Source organism: Lepidochelys kempii, chromosome 14 (assembly GCF_965140285.1).
Source record: "Lepidochelys kempii isolate rLepKem1 chromosome 14, rLepKem1.hap1, whole genome shotgun sequence".
Classification (NCBI taxonomy): domain Eukaryota; kingdom Metazoa; phylum Chordata; order Testudines; family Cheloniidae; genus Lepidochelys; species Lepidochelys kempii.
Genome location: NC_136393.1, coordinates 42711557 through 42732577, shown reverse-complemented (window position 1 = coordinate 42732577; position 21021 = coordinate 42711557). Strand labels below are relative to the sequence as shown.

Genomic DNA, 21021 nt, shown 5'->3' with positions numbered 1-21021 from the left:
TGGCTGGGCGAGTGGGCAGGGACCTGCTCAGAGACACGCGCCCTGTGCTGCCCCCGGAGGGCAGAGACCAGCCAGGGCCGGGCAGCAAAGCGCCACCGCGCTGGGATTAACCCTTTCCTGCCACCCACCCCAGCAGCCCCGGCCGGTCAGTGCCACTTGACTGCCCGCGCTCAGGCCCTAGGGACCCGGGTCCGGCAGCTCGGGGGAGTCGCTGGGTGAATGTGTGGGGCAGAGTAACCAGGGCTCCCTGCTCCCCAAGGTCTCCGTGTGCAATGGGGAAGGCCCCGCGCTGTCATGCAGCCCTTTGGAGCTGGGCCCTGAGTGTTATTATTGATATAGCGCCCACGAGTGAGCCAGGCACTGCAGAGACAGAACACGGGGCTGCCAGCCCCACAGGGCTCCTGGTCTGAGCGCAGACAAGGCCCAGCAAGGGCAGCAGCAAGCATTGGGGGAGGGGACACGAGGGTCCCATTGTGGGGCCAGCCACTCCCTGAGCCCACCCTGTGCCTGTCTTCTGGGTGTGGTAGACAGTATTGTAGTGACCCTGATGGCTCCATGCTGGGCCCTGGGTCACTGCCCAGGGAACAGGGCAGGGCAGAGGCAGCCTGAGGTCGGGGGGAACTGGAGGCTGTGGGGGAGCGGGAGCATCCTGGGAACTGGGACAGGGACACTGGATGCCAGGTGGATGGCCCAAAACCCTGAGCTGTGTTTGCTCCAGGTTCCCACTCTGTGCTGCAGGCTCTGTTGGGGTCAGATGCTGTGGTGAGGGGCCCGCCCAGACAGACTGAAGAGAGCAAGGCTCTGTCTGCATGGGGAAGGGGCAGCAGTTCTGTTAAATTGGTTCCAGTTTTGTAGACTCATCGTGGGGTGGCCCCCTCAGGTACCACCCTCAGTCATTTCAGTGTGTCTTGGCAAGCATCTTGTCTCAGTTTAACCTCTTCAGCACTTCTTAAATTGCGCCTCATTGTCCAAAAGATCTGAGAGAAAAGTCCCCTCCTGGGGTCCACTCTGAGTCCAAGTAAACCCCAAAATAAAATCTTTTCCTTCACTCTGCTCCAGCCTCCAGCTCTCACTCAAGCTCCTCACTGTCCTCAAGACAGGAGTCCTAAGTCCTCCTTCCCGGAGCTGGGCTTGGATTAGTTTCCGTCGTGGAATCAGATGACGCCAGCCCTCCTTCCGGGAGCTGGGGTCATTTCAGACTGTGCCTTTATTCCCTGCATCCACTTTCTCCAGCCGGGGGCAGCTCTCCAGGGCTCTGTCCTTCTACAGCTGCTGCTGTCATTGTCATCTCTGGCAGCGCCTCCCCCTTAGGGGAGCTCCTCTTGTCTAGGACAGTGCTTCCCAAACGTTTTTGGTCATGCCCTCCCTTACCTGGTTTGTGCCCCCACCCCGGGAGCTGCGGTCGGGAGCTGGGCCAGGAACAGGGCTGCAATTGGGGCTAGGACCTGGGGGCCGGGTCTGGAACTGGACCCGCTGTTGGAGTTGGAGCTGCAGCTGGGGTCACAGCCTGGAGCAGGGCCAGGAGTCGGTGGCTGAGGCTGGGGCCAGAGCTGCAGCTGGGGCCAGAGTGGAGGTGGGGGCAGAGCAGGGCTGGTCGGCGTTCCCTTCCCGCCACCCATAGGGGCTGGTCCAGGCCCTGCCATGCCCCCAAATGTTCCTCCACACCCTCTAGGGGGCCACAACCCACAGTTTGGGGACCACTGCTCTGGAAGCACCCCTTCCAGGCTCCTTGCTCTGGAGAGCTCTCCTGGGAGCTCCTCTTCTCGGCAGCTTCCTGTCCCTAGGATTCCTTCGGCTGAGCCCCGGTAACCCTTTTTCAGGCTCATTAATTATTTAGCTGCCAACTAGCCACATAGGGATTTAATTACTTCCAGGTCGGTCTGGGTTGTCTCATTCTCCCTTACAGGAGCCTGTCACAGGTAGTCTGGTCCCTAACTCCCATAAAAGGGCCAGCCCTCTTCATACATTTCCCCCCACCCCCAGAGCCAACCTATATTCCAAGGTTGGCTTGACCATGGCTGACACTTGGTTATGTTCTGCAGCTGGGGTGGGGGGTACTTCCTGCCCTGCTGCCACAAGGAAATCTGCAAGGCCCTTGGCGATAATTTTCTTCTTGTCACCGAAGTGTGAAGAGACCAGGAGTTTGATTCCCCAACTTTCTATGTAGCTCATGTCATGGGTCAAATCCCCCATAGTCTTCAGCATGTCATAGTTCAGAACAACTCTTTGGCCAGAGCAGAGGTAGTCAATAACACTGGGCTTCATCATTGGTGTGATGGTCCTGTCACAGATATGGGCTGGCTACGGAGCTTCCCTCTCAGCCAGATAAACACCAGATGTGTTCATCACAAAATCCTTGAATTTTCCACCAAGCATGACTGAGATCAGTTTTAAGATGGTATTTTACACCCAGCACTACCTAGGGGTTGAACAGCATAATATAGTTTAGCGTTCCATTACATCTTCCCCGTTAAGTTCTACATTCCGACCATTTATAATATTTACATTATCTCACTGTCTTTGAAGTTCAGTGCGGATTAGTCTGTTAGGTGTCTCTGGAAGGTGCTGGTCTTTTAATTACACAACCCGAACAGGTAACAGCTTCGTCATCTGGCTGTCCATTAGTTCCAATGACTGACTGTGGTCAGTCTGAAATCCTTGAGTCATCTTCTTGTTCTGCATCCATCATCTGCAGAGTTTGCACAGTTGATTGTTCTTTCTGAGGAACAAATTGTAGATGTTGACAGTTTCTGTTGAACTCTCCTCTCTGGGTCTTGATCACATACAACCTGAGTCTTGAATTCTTTTTCTTTACAACAGCTGGAGTATTCCATTCTTTTTCTCCATCCAGTTTGACACAAGCATGGTCACTGGGTTCTAGGCCTGGTAGTTTTCTAAGTGATGTCTGTTGTAAAAGTGTTTGCAAGCTCTTTTTGCCTTTTTGTTCAATTTGACTACTCTTTACATGTCTGACAACTTTGGAGATAGATTCTTTTCCAAAGTTGGGAGGGTAGTTCTGAGTTGTCTTCCCATCAGGAGTTGTGCTGCACTATATCCAGTAGCTGCTATTGGGGTTGATCTATAACTCAGTAGAGCAAAGAATGGATCTTCCTGTTGAAGGATATTCTTCACTGTATGATTCTTCACAAGATCATATTTTGTTTAGATAAATTAAATTCTACGTCAGTGAATTATGGTCCATGCTCTGTCACAAGTTCTTCTGGAACCCTGAAATGACCAAAAGTGCCCTTCAGTTGCTCTATAACACTGTGGTCCATTATGTCTTTCAAGTACACTCTTTCTTTCTATATACCTGGAAAAATAGTCCACGACTACCAGGTAAAGATGTCCCCTGAATTCACATAACTCTGCAGCTAGTCTCTTCCAAGGTCTCTTTCATTCAGACTAGTTCCTTGTTAGTGTCACTAATTACTACTGGCCATATCTCTTTCCCTGCAGCCTTCGGTAAAGAGCTATGGGAGCCCATGGGGAAATGTTTCTACCAAGGGCAAATTTAACAGCAGCTCTGGAGTGTTTCATAGCTGGTGTCCTGAGCCTGGCCTGGCCGTACCTGTGCGTTTCTGAGGATGTTGACAGTCACTCACTGCAAGTCACTGGGATTTGGGCTCCTAAGTTTCTGGGACATGTTTGAAATAGAGCTGGGTGTAATTTGGGGGGTAAATAGTTTATTTGCTGAAAAATTATATTTTGGGTCGACAGAAACTATTCGCGAATCCATGTCGAGTTTGCTGACTAGTTTCAATGAACAGAGAAAGGTGCCACCACTTCCCTTCCAGCCTTTAGCCCCGTGGCTGGGCCCTCAGTGGGGAGCCCCCGGTTCAATCCCCCTGTGGGATGTGGGGCAGGAATTGGAATGTGGGAATCCAGGAAAGGGCTGAAACTGCTGGGCTCCGGGTGTCTGATGTGGGGCTCCCACAATCTCTCCTGCTGAAGACGTCCCCCTGTGTCTAAACACTGCCCTGGGCACTGGGCCAGAGCGTGGGAGTGAGAATCACTCTGCAGGCCAGTGGGTCGGGCTGCACCTGGCAGCCCAGAGTCCAGCTCCGCTGCTCCAATGACCCTGTAAATACTGATCAATAACCCCCATGAGGGGAGGGGTTCTGGCCCCTGGCGCACCGGTGTCTCAGCCATGTCGGTGCCCCACTGAAAACCCCAAGTACAGATGCACTGCACTGGTATGAACTGGGACTGGCCCCTGGTGCAGCTTCTCCCAGATGGAGTGGGCAGCAAGTGGGGAAATGCTCCCTCCCCTCCCCACTGCCCCAGCCTAATTAGCAATGGCCCCTGTTCCCCCCAGCACCCCTCAACTCCTATTTCCCACTACCCTGTCCCCTTCCAGCGAGCCCAGACACCCTGCCCGTGCCCTAGTATGGAGAGTGCCCCAGCTGCGCCCCGTGGGTCAGGGCTGCACTCCCAGTGTGTGTGGGGATGGCACCAACCTGCTCTTAGCAACAAACCAGCCACACACGACCCCAAAGCAACAGAGATTCCCTGGGGCCTGTCCCCTTCACCTTCCCTCTTGCCCCCCTTCACCTCCCTCTATCCTCCTAGCACCTGCCCCTCCCTTACCCTTCCCTCAATTCCTGTGCCCACCTGACCCCCACCTCTATCCTGTCCCCTCACCCTCACCCCAAACTCCTGCTTCTCCCCCTGGGACCCTGCCCCTCTCCCCATCTTTGTCTCCCTGGCATCTGCCCCTGCCCTCCACCCACCTCTGCCCCCTGGCACCAGCCAGTCTCCTCATTCCCCTGTGCCCCCTGGCTCCTGCTCCTCCCTAACCCCTGTGTCCACCTGGCCCCTGCCTCTATCCTCACCCCTCCCCTTTTTCTCACCCCCTTTCTGCTCCCCTGGGCCCCTGCCCCTCTGCCCCCACTTTGCCTCCCTGGCATGTGCCCCTGCCCTCCACCCACCTCTGCCCCCCTGGAACTCACCCCTCCCTTCTCCCCCTGCCGTCCTGCCCCTCTCCCCCAAACATCCTTTGCACCCTGGAGCCCACCCATCACTTCACCCCCCTGCTACCCCTCCCCTCTCCTCTCCCCTTTCCCCCTCTCCTGCCATGTCTCCTTCCCCTCCCCTCGCCCCCCCTGCCCCGCTGGCGCCTGTACTGCCCTCACCCCTCTGCCCTTTCATGCCCCCCCATCACCCTCCTCTGCTGTCTTGGCTCCTGCCCTTCCCACCCCCCTGAGCCCTGCCTGTTACCCGTCCCTCTCCCCACCCTCTCTGACCACTGGCACCCTACTCAACCCCCTCAATCCCCCTGGTACCTGCCCTTTTCCTGACCCCCCTGCACCCTCCTGGTGCCGACCCCTTCCCTCATTCACCCTGGCCCCCTGGTACCCGCCCCTCCTCTTGCCCCCTTTCTCCCTGATGCCCACCCCCCTCACTCCGTCTGCCCCCTGACTCCACTCTCCTCACGCCCCTCTTCCCCCATCACCCATGAGTTGCCCCACCCCCTGCCTTTCTCGTGACCACCCCTCCTTTCACCCCCCATCTCCTGGCACCCACTCCTCCCCACCCCCTTCCCTCCTTTTTGACTGCCCCCTTCCTTTACCCCCTTCTGTCCCCCGGCACCTGCCCCTCCCCCTGCCCCTCTGGCACCCACCTCTTCCCTTGCCCCCCTCTGCCCCCAATACTGCCTCTTGCCTCTTGTTGTCCCTGGTGCCTGCCCCATTCCATGCCTCACCACTGTCCCCCTGGCACCTTCCCCTCCCACTGTCCCATTGCTGCCTGCCCATCTGCTCACGCTCCTGTGCCCCCCGGCTTTCACCCTTCCCCTCGTACCCCTCTAGTCTCCCGGCACCCACCCCTTCCCTTGCCCTCCTACCCACTGACGACCACACTTTACCTCACCGTCCCGCCCATTTGCCCCTGGTGCCTTCCCCATCCCATGCCCCACCACTGTCCCCCAACCCCCCAGCATTTGTCTCTCCCCCACTCTGCCCCCGGTTCTTGCCCCTTCCTTCTCCCGCCCTGGCCCCCACTTCTCCCCTCAGTACAAGCCACTTCCTGCACCCCCACCCCCTGTTGCCTGCCCCTTCCCTTGCACCCCTCCCCTGCCACCTTCCCCTTAGTTCTTCCCCCTTCCCTTCCCTCACTCTCTGCCTCCCTAAAACCTGCACCCCTCACCCCCCTCTAGTCCCCTGGTGCCAGCCCCTCTGTTCACTCCTCCTCTGCCCCCCTGAGGCCCATCTCTACCATTGCCCCCATCTGCCTCCTTGGTGCCAGCTCCTTCCTTTGCCCCCTCTACCTACCTGGTGCAAACCCCTTCCCTTGCCCGCCTTTGGGCCCCCTGGTATCTGCCCCTCCCCTCCCCATCTCCTAACCTCTGGGTCCCACCCCACCCCAAACCTCCCTCTTCCCCCCTCATGCCCACATCTCCACACCCCGCTGCCCATAGGGTGCGCCATTCTCCACACTCCACTTTCTGCCCCCCAGTGCCTGCCCCTCTCCTCTCTCCACTCCTTGTATCTACCCCTCTGCTCATCCCTCCGCATCCGTCCTGGTGACTACCCCTTGCCTCCTCCCACCTCTGTCTTCCTGTCACCCACCCCTCATGACCCTCTCTCCCTTTATGACTGCCCTTTCCCTCGGTCCACTGCTGCCCCCTGGGGTCTGCCCCACCGCTTGCCCCGGCATGTCCCTCTGAAACCTGTCCTACCCCCACCCCTCTTTGTCCCCTTGTCACCTGCGCCTTCTCCCACCCCCTCCTCTTCCCCTGGTGCCAGCCCCTCCTTCTACTCCCCCTCTGCCTCCCTAGCGCCTGACCCTCTGTTCACCCCTTGTGTCCCCTGGTGCAAGCCCCTTTCCCTCCTCCCATCCCCCAGTTCTGCCCGCCGCTTCTCTATCCCACCCTTTGGACCCCTGGTGTCCACCCCTCTCCTCATCTTTCTCTTTTCCTTGGCACCAGTCCTGCCCCTCACTCACACTCTACAGCCCTGATGCATGTCCCTCATAGAATCACAGAATATCAGGGTTGGAAGGGAACTCAGGAGATCATCCAGTCCAACCCCCCACTCAAAGCAGGACCAATCCACAACTAAATCATCCCAGCCAGGGCTTTGTCAAGCCTGACCTTAAAAACTTCTAAAGAAGGAGATTTCACCACCTCCCTAGGTAACGCATTCCAGTGTTTCACCACGCTCCTAGTGGAAAAGTTTTTCCTAATATACAACCTAAACCTCCCCCACTGCAACTTGAGACCATTACTCCTTGTTCTGTCATCTGCCACCACTCAAAACACTCAAGAGCCATCCTCTTTGGAACCCCCTTTCAGGTAGTTGAAAGCAGCTATCAAATCCCCCCTCATTCTTCTCTTCCGCAGACTAAACAATCCCAGTTCCCTCAGCCTCTCCTCATAAGTCATATGTTCCAGTCCCCTAATCATTTTTGTTACCCTCCGCTGGACTCTTTCCAATTTTTCCACATCTTGTAGTGTGGGGCCCAAAACTGGACACAGTACTCCAGATGAGGCCTCACCAATGTCGAATAGAGGGGAACGATCACGTCCCTGGATCTGCTGGCAATGCCCCTACTTATACAGCCCAAAATGCCATTGGCCTTCTTGGCAACAAGGGCACACTGTTGACTCACATCCAGCTTCTCGTCCACTGTAACCCCTAGGTCCTTTTCTGCAGAACTGCTGCCGAGCGATTAGGTCCCTAGTCTGTAGCGGTGCATGGGATTCTTCCATCCTAAGTGCAGGACTCTGCACTTGTCCTTGTTGAACCTCATCAGATTTCTTTTGGCCCAATCCTCTAATTTGTCTAGGTCCCTCTGTATCCTATCCCTACCCTCCAGTGTATCTACCACTCCTCCCAGTTTAGTGTCACCTGCAAACTTACTGAGGGTGCAGTCCACACCATCCTCCAGATCATTTATGAAGATATTGAACAAAACCGGCCCCAGGACCGACCCTTGGGGCACTCCGCTTGATACACCGGCTGCCAACTAGACATGGAGCCATTGATCACTACCTGTTGAGCCTGACAATCTAGCCAACTTTCTATCCACCTTATAGTCCATTCACCCAGCTCATACTTCTTTAACTTGCTGGCAAGAATACTGTGGGAGACCGTGTCAAAAGCTTTGCTAAAGTCAAGGAACAACACGTCCACTGCTTTCCCTTCATCCACAGAGCCAGTTATCTCGTCATAGAAGGCAATTAGATTAGTCAGCATGACTTGCCCTTGGTGAATCCATGCTGACTGTTCCTGATCACTTTCCTCTCCTCTAAGTGCTTCAGAATTGATTCCTTGAGGACCTGCTCCATGATTTTTCCAGGGACTGAGGTGAGGCTGACTGGCCTGTAGTTCCCAGGATCCTCCTTCTTCCCTTTTTTAAAGATGGGCACTACATTAGCCTTTTTCCAGTTGTCCGGGACTTCCCTTGATCGCTATGAGTTTTCAAAGATAATGGCCAATGGCTCTGCAATCACATCCACCAACTCCTTTAGCACTCTCAGATGCAGCGCATCCGGCCCCATGGACTTGTGCTCGTCCAGCTTTTCTAAATAGTCCCGAACCACTTCTTTCTCCACAGAGGGCCGGTCACCTCCTCCCCATGCTGTGCTGCCCAGTGCAGTAGTCCGGAGGTGACCTTGTTTGTGAAGACAGAGGCAAAAAAAGCATTGAGTACATTAGCTTTTTCCACATCCTCGGTCACTAGGTTGCCTCCCTCATTCAGTAAGGGGCCCACACTTTCCTTGACTTTCTTCTTGTTGCTAACATACCTGAAGAACCCCTTCTGGTTACTCTTAGCATCTCTTGCTAGCTGCAACTCCAGGTGTGATTTGGCCTTCCTGATTTCACTCCTGCATGCCCAAGCAATATTTTTATACTCTTCCCTGGTCATTTGTCCAGTCTTCTACTTCTTGTAAGCTTCTTTTTTGTGTTCAAGATCAGCAAGGATTTCACTGTGAAGCCAAGCTGGTCGCCTGCCATATTTACTATTCTTTCTACACATTGGGATGGTTTGTCCCTGTAACCTCAATAAGGATTCTTTAAAATACAGCCAGCTCTCCTGGACTCCTTTCCCCCTCATGTTATTCTCCCAGGGGATCCTGCCCATCAGTTCCCGGAGGGAGTCAAAGTCTGCTTTTCTGAAGTCCAGGGTCCGTATTCTGCTGCTCTCCTTTCTTCCCTGTGTCAGGATCCTGAACTCAACCATCTCATGGTCACTGCCCCCCAGGTTCCCATCCACTTTTGCTTCCCCTACTAATTCGTCCCGGTTTGTGAGCAGCAGGTCAAGAAGAGCTCTGCCCCTAGTTGGTTCCTCCAGCACTTGCACCAGGAAATTGTCCCCTACACTTTTCGAAAACTTCCTGGACTGTCTGTGCACCGCCGTATTGCTCTCCCAGCAGATATCAGGGTGATTGAAGTCTCCCATGAGAACCAGGGCCTGTGATCTAGTAACTTCCGTGAGTTGCCAGAAGAAAGCCTCGTCCACCTCATTCCCCTGGTCTGGTGGTCCATAGCAGACTCCCACCACGACATCACCCTTGTTGCTTACGCTTCTAAGCTTCATCCAGAGACTCTCAGGTTTTTCTGCAGTTTCATACTGGAGCTCTGAGCAGTCATACTGCTCCCTAACATACAGTGCAACTCCCCTGCTTTTTCTGCCCTGCCTGTCCTTCCTGAACAGTTTATATCCATCCATGAGAGTACTCCAGTCATGTGAGTTATCCCACCAAGTCTCTGTTATTCCAATCACATCATAATTCCTTGACTGTGCCAGGACTTCCAGTTCTCCCTGCTTGTTTCCCAGGCTTCTTGCATTTGTGTATAGGCACTTGAGATAACTCGCTGATTGTCCCTCTTTCTCAGTATGAGATGGGAACCCTGCCCTCTCGCGTGCTCCTGCTCGTGCTTCCTCGCGGTATCCCGGAGTCCCTCCCCTTCCCCCTTAGCCCCACTCAGTGCCTGCCCCTCCCATCATCCCATTTTCTCCCCTGGCATATGCTCCTCTGTTCACCCTTCCCCGTAGCCCCCTGGGAACCTGCCCCTCCTCTTACCCTCCTCCACCCACTGGTGACTCACCAACCTCACCAAGCAGGACATGGCGCCAGATCTACCCCACTGCCCCCGGCAGTGACCCCCGCAGCTGGTACCTGCACAGGGGTGACTGGGCCCTGCTGGCCCTGAGCTCCCGATCTCACTCACTGCTCCAAGCTGCCCCGTCTCTGCAGCTCCCAGGCACTCTGGACCCAGAGCTCCCTTTGCGTAGGCATGGTCACCCCGCAGCTCCCCCATTACAGCCACTGACACACCTGGGACTTGTCACGTCCTGGGCAGACTCACAGATTTCCCAGGAGAGTGACATGGACAAAGGGACAATCCTGGGAAAACCTGGACAGGTCGGGTTGCCAACTTTCTAATCTCACAAAACCAAACACCCCTGCCCCGCCCCTGCCCTGAGGCTCTGCCCTTCCCCCTCTCCGGGGCCCTGCCCTCTCTCCCTCCATCCCTCCTCCCTCCCTCGCTCACTCTCCCCCACCCTCACTCACATTCACTGAGCTGGGGCAGGGGTTTGGGGTGTGGGAGGGGGATGAAGGCTCCGGCTGGTGGTGCGGACTCTGGGTTAGGGCCAGGGATGAGGGGTTTGGGGTACAGGAGAAGGCTCCAGGATGGGACAGGGGATTGGGGTGCAGCAGGGGGATGCGCTCTGGGCTGGGGATGTGGGCTCCAGGTGGGGCCAGAAATGAGGGGTTCAGGGTGTGGGAGAGGGCTCTGGGCTGGGGTAGGGGGTTGGGTGCAGGGGTGCTGAGGACTCCAGCTGGGGGTGCAGGTTCTGGGGTGGGGCCAGAGATCAGGGGTTTGGGTTGCAGGAAGGGGCTCCGGGCTGGAGCCGAAGGGTTCAGAGTGAGGGAGGGGTGCGGGCTCTGGGGTGGGGCTGGGGATGAGGGATTTGTGGTGAAGGACAGATGCCTGGCAACCTTGTGGACAGTCCTAGGTCCTGTCCACACGGCCCAGTATCACCCTGCTGAGCTGGGTACAGGCAGCCACATGCCAGCCCAGGCCCCTGGCAGGGGCACTGAGCTGCTATGGTTACTAACAGTGTTAACTCTGCCACTTGCCACACACCACACCCCAGGAACAGCTGTAACCTAGACTCGTGGCACTGCAGGGCTGGAAGGGACCTGGAGAGGTCACCTAGCCCAGCCCCTGGTGCTGGGGCAGGGCCTAGACCATCTCTGGCAGGGGTTTGTCCAATCTGTTCTTACAAACCTCCAGTGACGGGGATCCCGCAGCCTCCCTTGGACCAGGTCCAGAGCTTCACTGCCCTGAGACTTAGAAAGTGTTTCCTCATCTCCAGCCTCAGTCTCCCTTGCTGCAGCTTGCACCCATTGCTCCTTGGACAGGCCCTCGCCCTGCCCGCTGCGGGCACTGGGGGTGTCACCAGGTGTGAGCATCGCTGTTATCGCTCTGAATGGCTGGGGGCGCTGGGCTGGCTCAGGGGGGCAGTGAGGGAGCTGGGGCCTTTCACTCCCCAGTCACCGATCTCAGCCCAGGCTCAGAGTCCGGCTCCTAGTGAACAGGAGCTCATGTCATAATTCTTGTCAACGGCAGCCTGACCGGCCACCTCCGCAGGGAGGCCAAGGCCTGAAGGGGCCGCAGGGACGGTTCCTCCCCAGGGAGAGGCTCCAGCAGGTGTCAGGGCTGAGCCACGTTGGCAGGACAGTGCGGGGCTCACAAGGCCACTGTGACACCCTCGTACCCTCGCTACCCAGAGCTCCAGCAAGAGGGGTGTAAACCCCACTTGTACCCCCAGCACTGAACTCACTGACACTGCCCCAAGGCCCCCGCTCCTCCCGAGGTTGGGGGGGTGAATAAATGGCACTGGAAGAGAGGGGCCAGGAGACCATGGCCCCATCACTTTTACTGATAGGAGGGCTAGGTCTCCCACTTTTTACCGGCTGTAAGGGCTAGCGATGGGGGGCGGGAGGGGGCAGAGAGGAGCGACCTTGGGGGCAGAGTGTTGGGGGGAAGAGGCGGTGCGGGGGGTGGAGTCTTGGGGAGAATGGGCGGTGCGGGGGCGGGGTCTTAAGAAGGAGCTCCCGGAGAAGGACCCACATGGGAGGGCGGGGCCATGGTACAGGCACCGGTGGCCCCTCTACTTTTAGGGAGTTTCCATCACTCCTGGGGAGAGGACCATCCCGGATCCTGATCCACGGGCACATCTGTGTATTTGCCGGGTGCACAGAGCTCTCCAGGTGGAGACACTTTCTCACTGACCCAGGAATCGGTGCTGGGAGGCCCCACTGCCCAGGAGGCCAAGGGCTCTCGCTCCCCTGCCCTGCGGGTGAAGGGAGGGGCCCAGGGGCTGCTGTTCCCTGTCCCAGGAATGGGGTGAAGGGGACGTGGACACAGACAATCTCGTCGCTTGCGCTGTGAGGGGCAGACCTGGCTCCACGCTGGGCTTCAGAGCCTGAGCTCCAGCCTGAGCCTGAACGTCTACATGGCTATTTTTAGTGCCAAAGAGGGAGCCCCACAAGCCTGAATCTGTCCACCCTGTTCGGAGACTCGCTGCCGCGGGCTGTGTACATGAACCCAGAGTGTGTCCAGAGTCTGGGTCTGAAAGTTCCCAGCGCGTCTGATCCAGGGCTGGTTAATGAGAGCGAGGGGGGTGGCTGGCGCAGTGGTTAGATGGAGACACCGGGGCCCCTGGGGCTCTGGGACGGTCTCTGTGACCATTGTCTGCTCTGGGAGACGCCCAGGTGCAGCTGCAGAGGGTCTGTGCCGCCAGCATCATCCATGGGACAATCGCTCTGGGCAGAGTTCAGGCTGATTTGTGGGGGTCTCCATTTTCAGCCTGATTTTGGGGGCGAGATCAGGGGCTCGGGGAATTTTTTTACCCAGGGCAAATTAAATAGCAGCTCTGGAGTGTTTCATAGCTGATGTCCTGAGTCTGACCTGCCCGTAACTGCGTTTCTGGGGATGTTGAGAGTCACTCACTGCAAGTCACTGGGATTTGGGCTCCTCAGTTGCTCAGACAGGTTTACAGTGAAGCTGGGTGAAATGTTTTGGACAAATACTTTATTTGCTGCAAAATTATATTTCGGGTTGACAGAAACGATTCACGAACCCCTGTCGAGTTTGCTGACGAGTTTCAATGAACAGAAATGTGCCGCCGCTTCCCTTCCAGCCTTTAGCCCCGTGGCTGGGCCCCCAGCGGGGAGTCCCCGGTTCAATCCCCCCGTGGGACGCCATGAGGGCTTGAGCTGCTGGGCTCTGGGGGTCTGATGACGTCCCCCTGTGTCTAAATATTGCCCTGGGCACTGGCCAGAGCGTGGGAGCTAGGCTGACTCTGCAGCCCAGTGTGTCGGGCCCCGACCTGGGAGACGCAGAGTCCACCCTCCCCTACTCCAGTCACCCTGTAATCATTGATCCATAACCCCAGTGACGGGAGGGGTTACGGCCCCTGGCACACCAGTGTCTCAGGCCATGTCTGCCGGGGTTTCCTTGCATCGGTGCAAACCCCCAGGGTAGACTGGCTGTGCGGATGTGAACTGGGACTGGCGCTTGGTGCAGCTTCTCCCAGATGGAGGGGGCAGTAAGTGGGGAAATGCCCCCTCCCCTCCCCACTGTCCTGGCCTCATTAGCAACAGCCTATTAGTACGCATTTGCCCCCCCCTCCCCCAGAATCCTCCACTGCATGGCCGCCCCAGTGAGCCCAACCCAGAGCACTGCCCCATGGCAGACGGGCTGGGCCAGGAAAGGGGCGGGGCTGGCTGTGGGGTTTGCCTGGCTGGAAGGTGGTGCCCATGGGGCCCGCCAGCATGGAGAGTCCCAGCTGCGCCCCCTAGGGCAGGGCTGCATCCCCAGTGTGTGTGGGGCCAACACCAACCTGCTCTTAGTGAGAAACCAACCACACATGACCCCAAAGCAAGAGAGATTCCCTGGGACCTGCCTCTCCCTCACCCCTCTGGCTCCTGCCCCTCCCTTACCCTTTTCTCACCCCTGTGCCCACCTGGACCCTGTGTCTATTCTGACCCCTCCTCCTTCCCCCTCCCCTTCTTCCCACCCACTTTCTGCTTCCCCAGGCCGCTCTGTCCCCTACTTGGCCTCCCTGGCATGTGCCCCTGCCTTCCACCCACCTCTGCCCCACCGGAAACCCCCCTTTCTTCCCCCCTGCCCTCCTGGCACCTTTCCCTCTCCCCCAAACATCCTCTACACCCTGGAGCCTACCCATCACTTCACACCCCCGCTATGTCCTGGCATCCACCTCTCCCCTTTCCCTCCTCTGCTGCCAGGTCTCCCACCCCTTCCCTCATTCACATCTGCTTCCCTGGTGCCTGCCACTGCCCTCACCCCCTCTGCCCCCTGATGGCCGTCCCACCCCTCACCCTCTTCTGCTGTCCTGGCTTCTGCCCTTCTTACTCCCCTCAGCCCTCCTGGCACCTGCCTCTCTCCCCACCCTCTCTGACCTCTGGCACGCACCCCTTCCCTCACCCCCCTGTGCCCACCCCTCCTCTAGCCCCACTCTGACCCCCCGGCACCTGCCTCTCCCCAATGTCGTCTCCTAACACCTCCCTCTACCCACCTGCCCCTGCCTCTCTCCTCGCCCCTCTCTGCCCCCTGGTGCTTGTCCCTCCCCTCCTCTGCCCTCCCTGTGTCTGCCCTTCTGCTCAACCCCCTCAATCCCCCTGGCACCTACCCTTTCCCTTACCCCCCGCACCCTTCCCTCCTTCCCCCTGCCCCCCCAAAAACCTGACCCTCCCCTTGTCCCCTTCCTCCCTGGTGCCTACCCCCTCACCACCCTCTGCCCCACTGACCTCACTCTCCTCTCGCCCCTCTGCCACCATCATCCATGCCACCTTCTCTTTATTTCTCACTCTGCCCCTCCCCTCGCCCTCTGGCTCCATGACACCTGCACCCCTCAGCACCCCTCTAGTCCCTTGATGCCAGCTCCTCCTCTGCCCCAAGTCCCAGCTCTACCCTTGCCCCATCTGCCTCCCTGGTGCCTGCCATTTCCTTTGCCCCCTCTGCCCGCCTGGTGCAAGTCCCTCCCCTCGCCCCCCTTTGGACCCCTGGTCTCTGCCCTTCCCCTCACCTCAGCACTGGCCCGCCCCTCCCCTCACCCTCTCCTAATCTCTGGGTCCCACCCCTCCCTTCACCCTCCCTTTGCCCCTCTGGTGCCCACATCTCCCTTCACACTCCTCTGCCCCCCTAGGTCCTGCCCTTCTCCACACCCCTCTCTCTGCCCCCCTTCTGCTCACCTGCTCCCTCACCCCCCATTCTGCCCCCCGGCACCAGTGCCTGCCCATTCGCTCCCCCCATGGTTTCACCTCCCCACTCCTCATCATCTCACCCCCTGGCAGCTCACCCTCCCCTTGACTTCCCCTGCCCCATTGGAGCTCCCCCATTCCCTCACACCCCTCTGCCCCCTGGTGCCCGCCCCTTCCCTTGCCCCCCGCAGCCCCCTGGGGTCCGTCCCCTTCTTCTCCCATGGAGCCCACCCCTCCCCCCATCCCCTGCAGCCCCCAGGATCCTGCCCTTCGCCCCCCCTCTGTTCTTATGGTGCCTGCCCCTTCCCTTGTCCCCACATTGCCCTTCTCCCTGCCCCTCCCCTCTACCCCTCCCCCCTCTGCTCCTGTCACCTGCCCCACCCCTCTACCCCTCCCCCCTCTGCTCCTGTCACCTGCCCCTCCCCTCTACCCCTCTCCCCTCTGCTCCTGTCACCTGCCCCTCCCCTCTACCCCTCCCCGCTCTGCTCCTGTCACCTGCCCCACCCCTCTACCCCTCCCCCCTCTGCTCCTGTCACCTGCCCCTCCCCTTTCCTCTCCCAGCATCATCCTCCCCCCTCCCCACTGACACCTTCCCACCCCTCCCCCGCTCCTCCTGCCCCTTCCCCCCATTGTCTCCTCACAGGCAGAAGGGCCCTGACTCCCCTCAGGCAACAACCCCCCCCCCAGTGATTAACGGGGACGCAGGTTAATTTCCCTTCGATCCCAGTGACCAGCCCCTGCCCCCGGCCCTGACTCTGTGACTCTCTCCCCAGTGGACGTGACTCTGGATCCAGACACGGCAAATCCCTACCTCGTCCTGTCTGGGGATCGGAAACGTGTGAGCGATGGAGACAGACGCCAGGATCTGCCCGACAACCCTGAGAGATTTGATCCTTGTGCCCTTGTCCTGGGCGCTGAGGGGTTCGCGGGCGGGAGGCGTTACTGGGAGGTGGGGGTGGGAGACAAGACGAGATGGATTCTGGGGGTTTGTTGGGAATCTGTGAGCAGGGAGGAGTGGGTCACACACACACCTGAGGATGGATACTGGGCCGTGCGGCTGTGGTATGGGGGATACGAGGCCCTCACCGACCCCCTAACCCCCCTCCCCGTGAGCGTCCCGCCCGGCCGGGTGGGGATTTTCCTGGACTATGGGGCGGGCGAGGTCTCGTTTTACAATGTCACTGACGGGTCCCATCTCTTCACGTTCACTGACACCTTCTCCGGGATGCTCCGCCCTTATTTCTGTCCTGGTTACAGTGCTGGGGGTGAAAACGCGGCTCCCCTGATCCTCTGCCCGGTCCCGGCTCTGGCCGGGGGGAATCTCGGTCCCTGACACTGACCCCGCGGCACAGACCGGCCCCCCCAGCGCTGCTGCTCCTCTGTGGGGGGGCCGGTTACTGCAGCTACTGGAGTTTTTGTGCTGACCGGACGCTGCCAGTTTCCCTTTTCCACTGGAGGGTCCAGACGAAAACCGGACACCCGGCAACCCCCAGCCCTCACCTTGCCCCGTCCCCTGCCCCGGGGGTAGCAGATGGTGGGGGATGGGGTCATTCACTCCTGCCAGAATTTTCTATCCCTGTGAAATCTCAGTGTAAAATAGGAAAGAAAAAAGATTAATCTAATTTAGAAAATATTATTGTAACAAGGTGAAAATACAAGAATATTTCACTTACATTTCAACAGTATTTCAAAAGTCAAGCATCTAAACATATTTTTAGAAATGGAATTATTTACATTTATTTTTTGATTCTTCCCTCAAATCTGTATTGAAGTTTAACTTCTCTAACTAATGTCATTTGTATTTCAACAGTGGAATTTCAAGAAATCCAAAATATTTATCTTCACAAAATAAACTATTAAATTGTCAGACGGGGTTGTTCCGTTACAATGTACGTGTGTCATAAACATCACAACTACACACATGTGCAGCTGCTCTCTCGCTCTCTCTCCCCCCCCCCCCCCGCCCCCTTTATTGTCTTGACTGGTTCTCTCTGGGAGGCAGGGCACATACACCCACCTCCTGCACTGCACCTTTGAAAATTAATAGCTTAAAAATGATAGAATTAATGAAGCAATATATTTAAAATAACCCATACAAGATTATATAATATTCTTTGAAGTTCTGTCAGCATTAATTCACTTTCTAGCTGCACATAATCGGTAATCAAGATATGACCCTTCCTTTCTTTTTCTCACAAAACGCGGTACCCAACCTCAAATGCTGTATTCTTAGATACCAGGGGTCGGCAACCGTTCAGAAGTGGTGTGCCGAGTCTTCATTTAGTTACTCTAATGTAAGGTTTTGAGTGCCAGTCATACATTTTAACATTTTTAGGAGGTCTCTTTCTATAAGTAAATTATATATAACTAAACTATTGTTGTATGTAAAGTAAATAAGTTTTTTTTAAATGTTTAAGAAGCTTCATTTAAAATTAAATTAAAATACAGAGCCCCCCCGGCCCTTGGCCAGGACCCGGGCAGTGTGAGTGCCACTGAAAATCAGCTCGCATTCTGCCTTTGGCACACGTTCCATAGGTTGCCTACCCCTGCGAAATACAAAAATGTCTTCTACAATCTCATTTTTTTTGGTTTATTTTTCTTTAGAAATATTATTTGCAGGCAATGTACTTTGAGTGTGCACTGTTGATTTCAAAGTACTGCCAGGCTTTCCATGTTCTTGGTTATAAGGACACAACAAATGTAGATTGAGAAAGAAATAGAGAAGGGGTTGTATTCCTTTACTGAATCATCACAAATTAACTTAATATACTGGCACTTAATGACACATAACATGAAATTTGGTGACGTTTTATTGGGAGACCTTTCTTCTCGGCCATAAATCAGTTGAAAGGGTGACATTTTTGTTGTCATGTGAGGTTTAGAGTACAAAGAAAAGAAAGTTGCTCCAGGAAATTCATCACAATTCCAATGGGTTCTGTCCACCACTTTCTAGAATGCTCTGTAAAAATAGTGACCGATTGGTCCAATTCCTTGATGTTAGCGATTGAACCTAATTTCTGGAAGAGCTGGCTGAGCTGCGTGTGAGAGGAGGCACATCACATGGCATTGCTAGGACCACTTTTTGTTTTAAACGTGACGCGTTATGAACATTTTCAATGTCATCATTCAGTTTTGAAGATTTATTCACAATACGCCATCCATGGCAGAGGGCCCTAAACTTACGCTGATTATTTGAAAATAAATACCCTCACGTTATCTTGTGATGGATTCATTTGTGGTTTTATCAAGTCTGCTGCTGTCTAGGTGGCATGGTCTGCTGAAGCTCTGTGTCACCCCACCATGATTGTGTAATTGACCATCTAGTGAAAATATCACCAAATGTAAACTGTTACCTCATTATTCAATTCAGAACCTAGATCTGCCAGTATCTGCTCTGGACAGCCATGTTAATATATCATTTCACATGTCTTCTTCTCCACCTCATGTGCTTTCATAGTTCTAAGTGGAAATTCTTCTACCTATTTTGAAAAATCATCTGTAGCTCTCAGTACATACTGGTATCGCTTCTGAGACACTGGATAGAGCCCGATTAAATCTGCTCTCAGCAATTCCCAGGTTTTAACAACCTATGTGCAACAACACAGGCGAGAGTTCTCATTTGGATCTTTCCTATGACATTTTTATTATAATCCCATCTATAGTAAGAAAAGTAAACATTATAATGTGGTTTCTGTAATAGTTGATGTCTCCACACAGTCAGAATCTAACTTTTAGTGTTTTTCAGAAGTAAATAAATACCGGACAAATTTCTGCAACTGAGAACGTGCATAAATACACCTTGCAGGGTCGGCGAGTTATATGGGCCCATGGTGCTCGTGCTCCAGCAATATTCAGGGCCCGGGAGCCAGGGTCCACCAATGTTTGGGGCCAGGTCTCTGCCCCGGCCCCATCTGCTGCCCCCATGGGCCTCCCCTGGAGCGCCCCCGGCCCCGCCAGCTGCTCCGCGCAGTGCTCCCTCACCGGCCACTGCTGGCTACAACACAGGGACTGGCGCGGGCGGCAGGCTGAGGTGGCCGCTGCGCCTACGGAGGGGGGAGAGGAGGAGGTGCACATGTGATGGCAGCCCCCCTGGCACCTACTGGGAGACGACTCCAACTCCGAGGAGGCTTCCTGGAGTCTGGACCTGAGCAGCTGGGGCATGGGTCTGTGTTGGACTCGTGCCCCCGCCCGCAGTCACTTCTCCTGCCCCACGCTTGGCAAGGTGATGCCCCATCCCCCACCCCCAGTGATGCTATGGTGACAGGCATCAGCAGGGGAGGAGGTGCACACGTGACAGCAGCCCCCCCCCCGCCACCTTCTGTCACCCACCACAAGGGAGGCGAGGGGGCTTCCTGGACCTGAGCAGCTGGGGGTTGGGTGAGTGTCGTGACACCCTGCCCTCCCCCGCCCTCCGCAGTCACCACTCCTGCCCCAGGCTGGGCAAGGGGCAGCCCCATCCCCCACTGGACAACGACGAAAAGTGTTTGCTGCCTCCTGAAGAACATCGCAAAAGAAGGGGAGACATTTTGTTTTAATTTTATGTAAGCAGAGTCAGGATGGGCTCCACCCTGACATCTGGTGGTGAGGTGTGGCAAGTTGTGGAAAAGAACTTCAGGGGCTGATCTCATTTGCATAGGCACACCCACCCCGCCTAGAATGAGGCCATAACTGCCCAAATGGTCACTTTGGCTGTTGTGGGATCCCCAGTGTCTCTGTTATTGGGGCGGGAAGAATAAATTGTTATTATCCTGATTATGGGAACTGTGCTTGGAACTGTACTTGGCCTTTTGTTATGATGGAGGGACTCACCATCAACTGAGTAGCACTCGCTAGGCAAGGGACATGGGTTCCAAAACTCTGTGAATTGAAAGAGACTTGAGACAGGTATTAGTATGTGGTGGTGTGGGTCCATTTGTGAGGGCCTGAAGCACCAATTGCACCTCTGTCTCTCTCCACTGTAGAATGTTAGAACTAGTTTTGGGTTTATTAAGAGTCTTGCTACAGATACTGTGCTGCATTCACTTTGGCCTTATGGTGCACCAGCACTAAGGCTCCCACTACTATGAACTGAAATCACTGAGCACTGTGTCAAGTAGTGGGGAGCCAGAAGATCTAGAGTGCAGTGGTGCTGTTTGTGGATAGGCTGGTGGAGTGTTTATGAGACAGCGAGCTGTGCAGAGCGGAGCTGGTCGTGAGACAGCGGTGTGTTCATGAGATGGCGAGCTGAGCAGAGCTGTTCGTGAGATGGCGAGCTGTGCAGAGCGGAGCCGGTCGTGGTGGAGCAGAGCTGTTCGTGAGACAGCAGAGCAGAGCCCTGTGGGGCAGTCAGCTTCAGGACACATAAGGTGCCCCTTACCTCTTTCCCCCACACACAGGCACATTTTAGCCAACTGGGGAGTAACACTCTGCAGATGAACTTTTGAACTCTGGGGCTGGACTATTTGGACTTTGGGTGATTTGTGGATTGCTGGACTCAAGAGACGTTTGGGTTCTGGGACTCAAGAACCCAAGGGAAAGAATGTGGCCCAATTTTCTGGGGTGGGTCTTTGCTCATGGTTTGGTTAATGAACACTAGTTGTGGTGTTTTCCCAATTTAATGCTGATGTTGTTTACCTCATGTTATTAAAGATTCTCTACTACACCAAGACTCTGTGCTTGGGAGAGGGGAAGTATTGCCTCTTTGAGGCACCCAGGGGGTGTGTAAGATTTTCCCAGGTCACTGGGTGGGGCTCGAGCCAGTTTTGCATTTGCTTTGATGAGAGGGAACCCCTGTGTAC

The 21021-nt window shown here is 55.9% G+C and overlaps 1 protein-coding gene across 1 annotated transcript in view; it reads left to right on the top strand.

Moving 5' to 3' along the window:
- The window catches only part of LOC144929316 (E3 ubiquitin-protein ligase TRIM39-like), a 28145-nt gene extending 10748 nt beyond the window's left edge, over positions 1 to 17397 (top strand). Inside the window, exon 6 of the mRNA XM_078848496.1 lies at positions 16018 to 17397. Coding sequence (XP_078704622.1) covers positions 16018 to 16577 — 560 coding nt within the window. The 3' untranslated portion in view covers positions 16578 to 17397. The remainder of the gene's footprint in view (positions 1 to 16017) is intronic.
- Positions 17398 to 21021: the final 3624 nt, after the last annotated feature.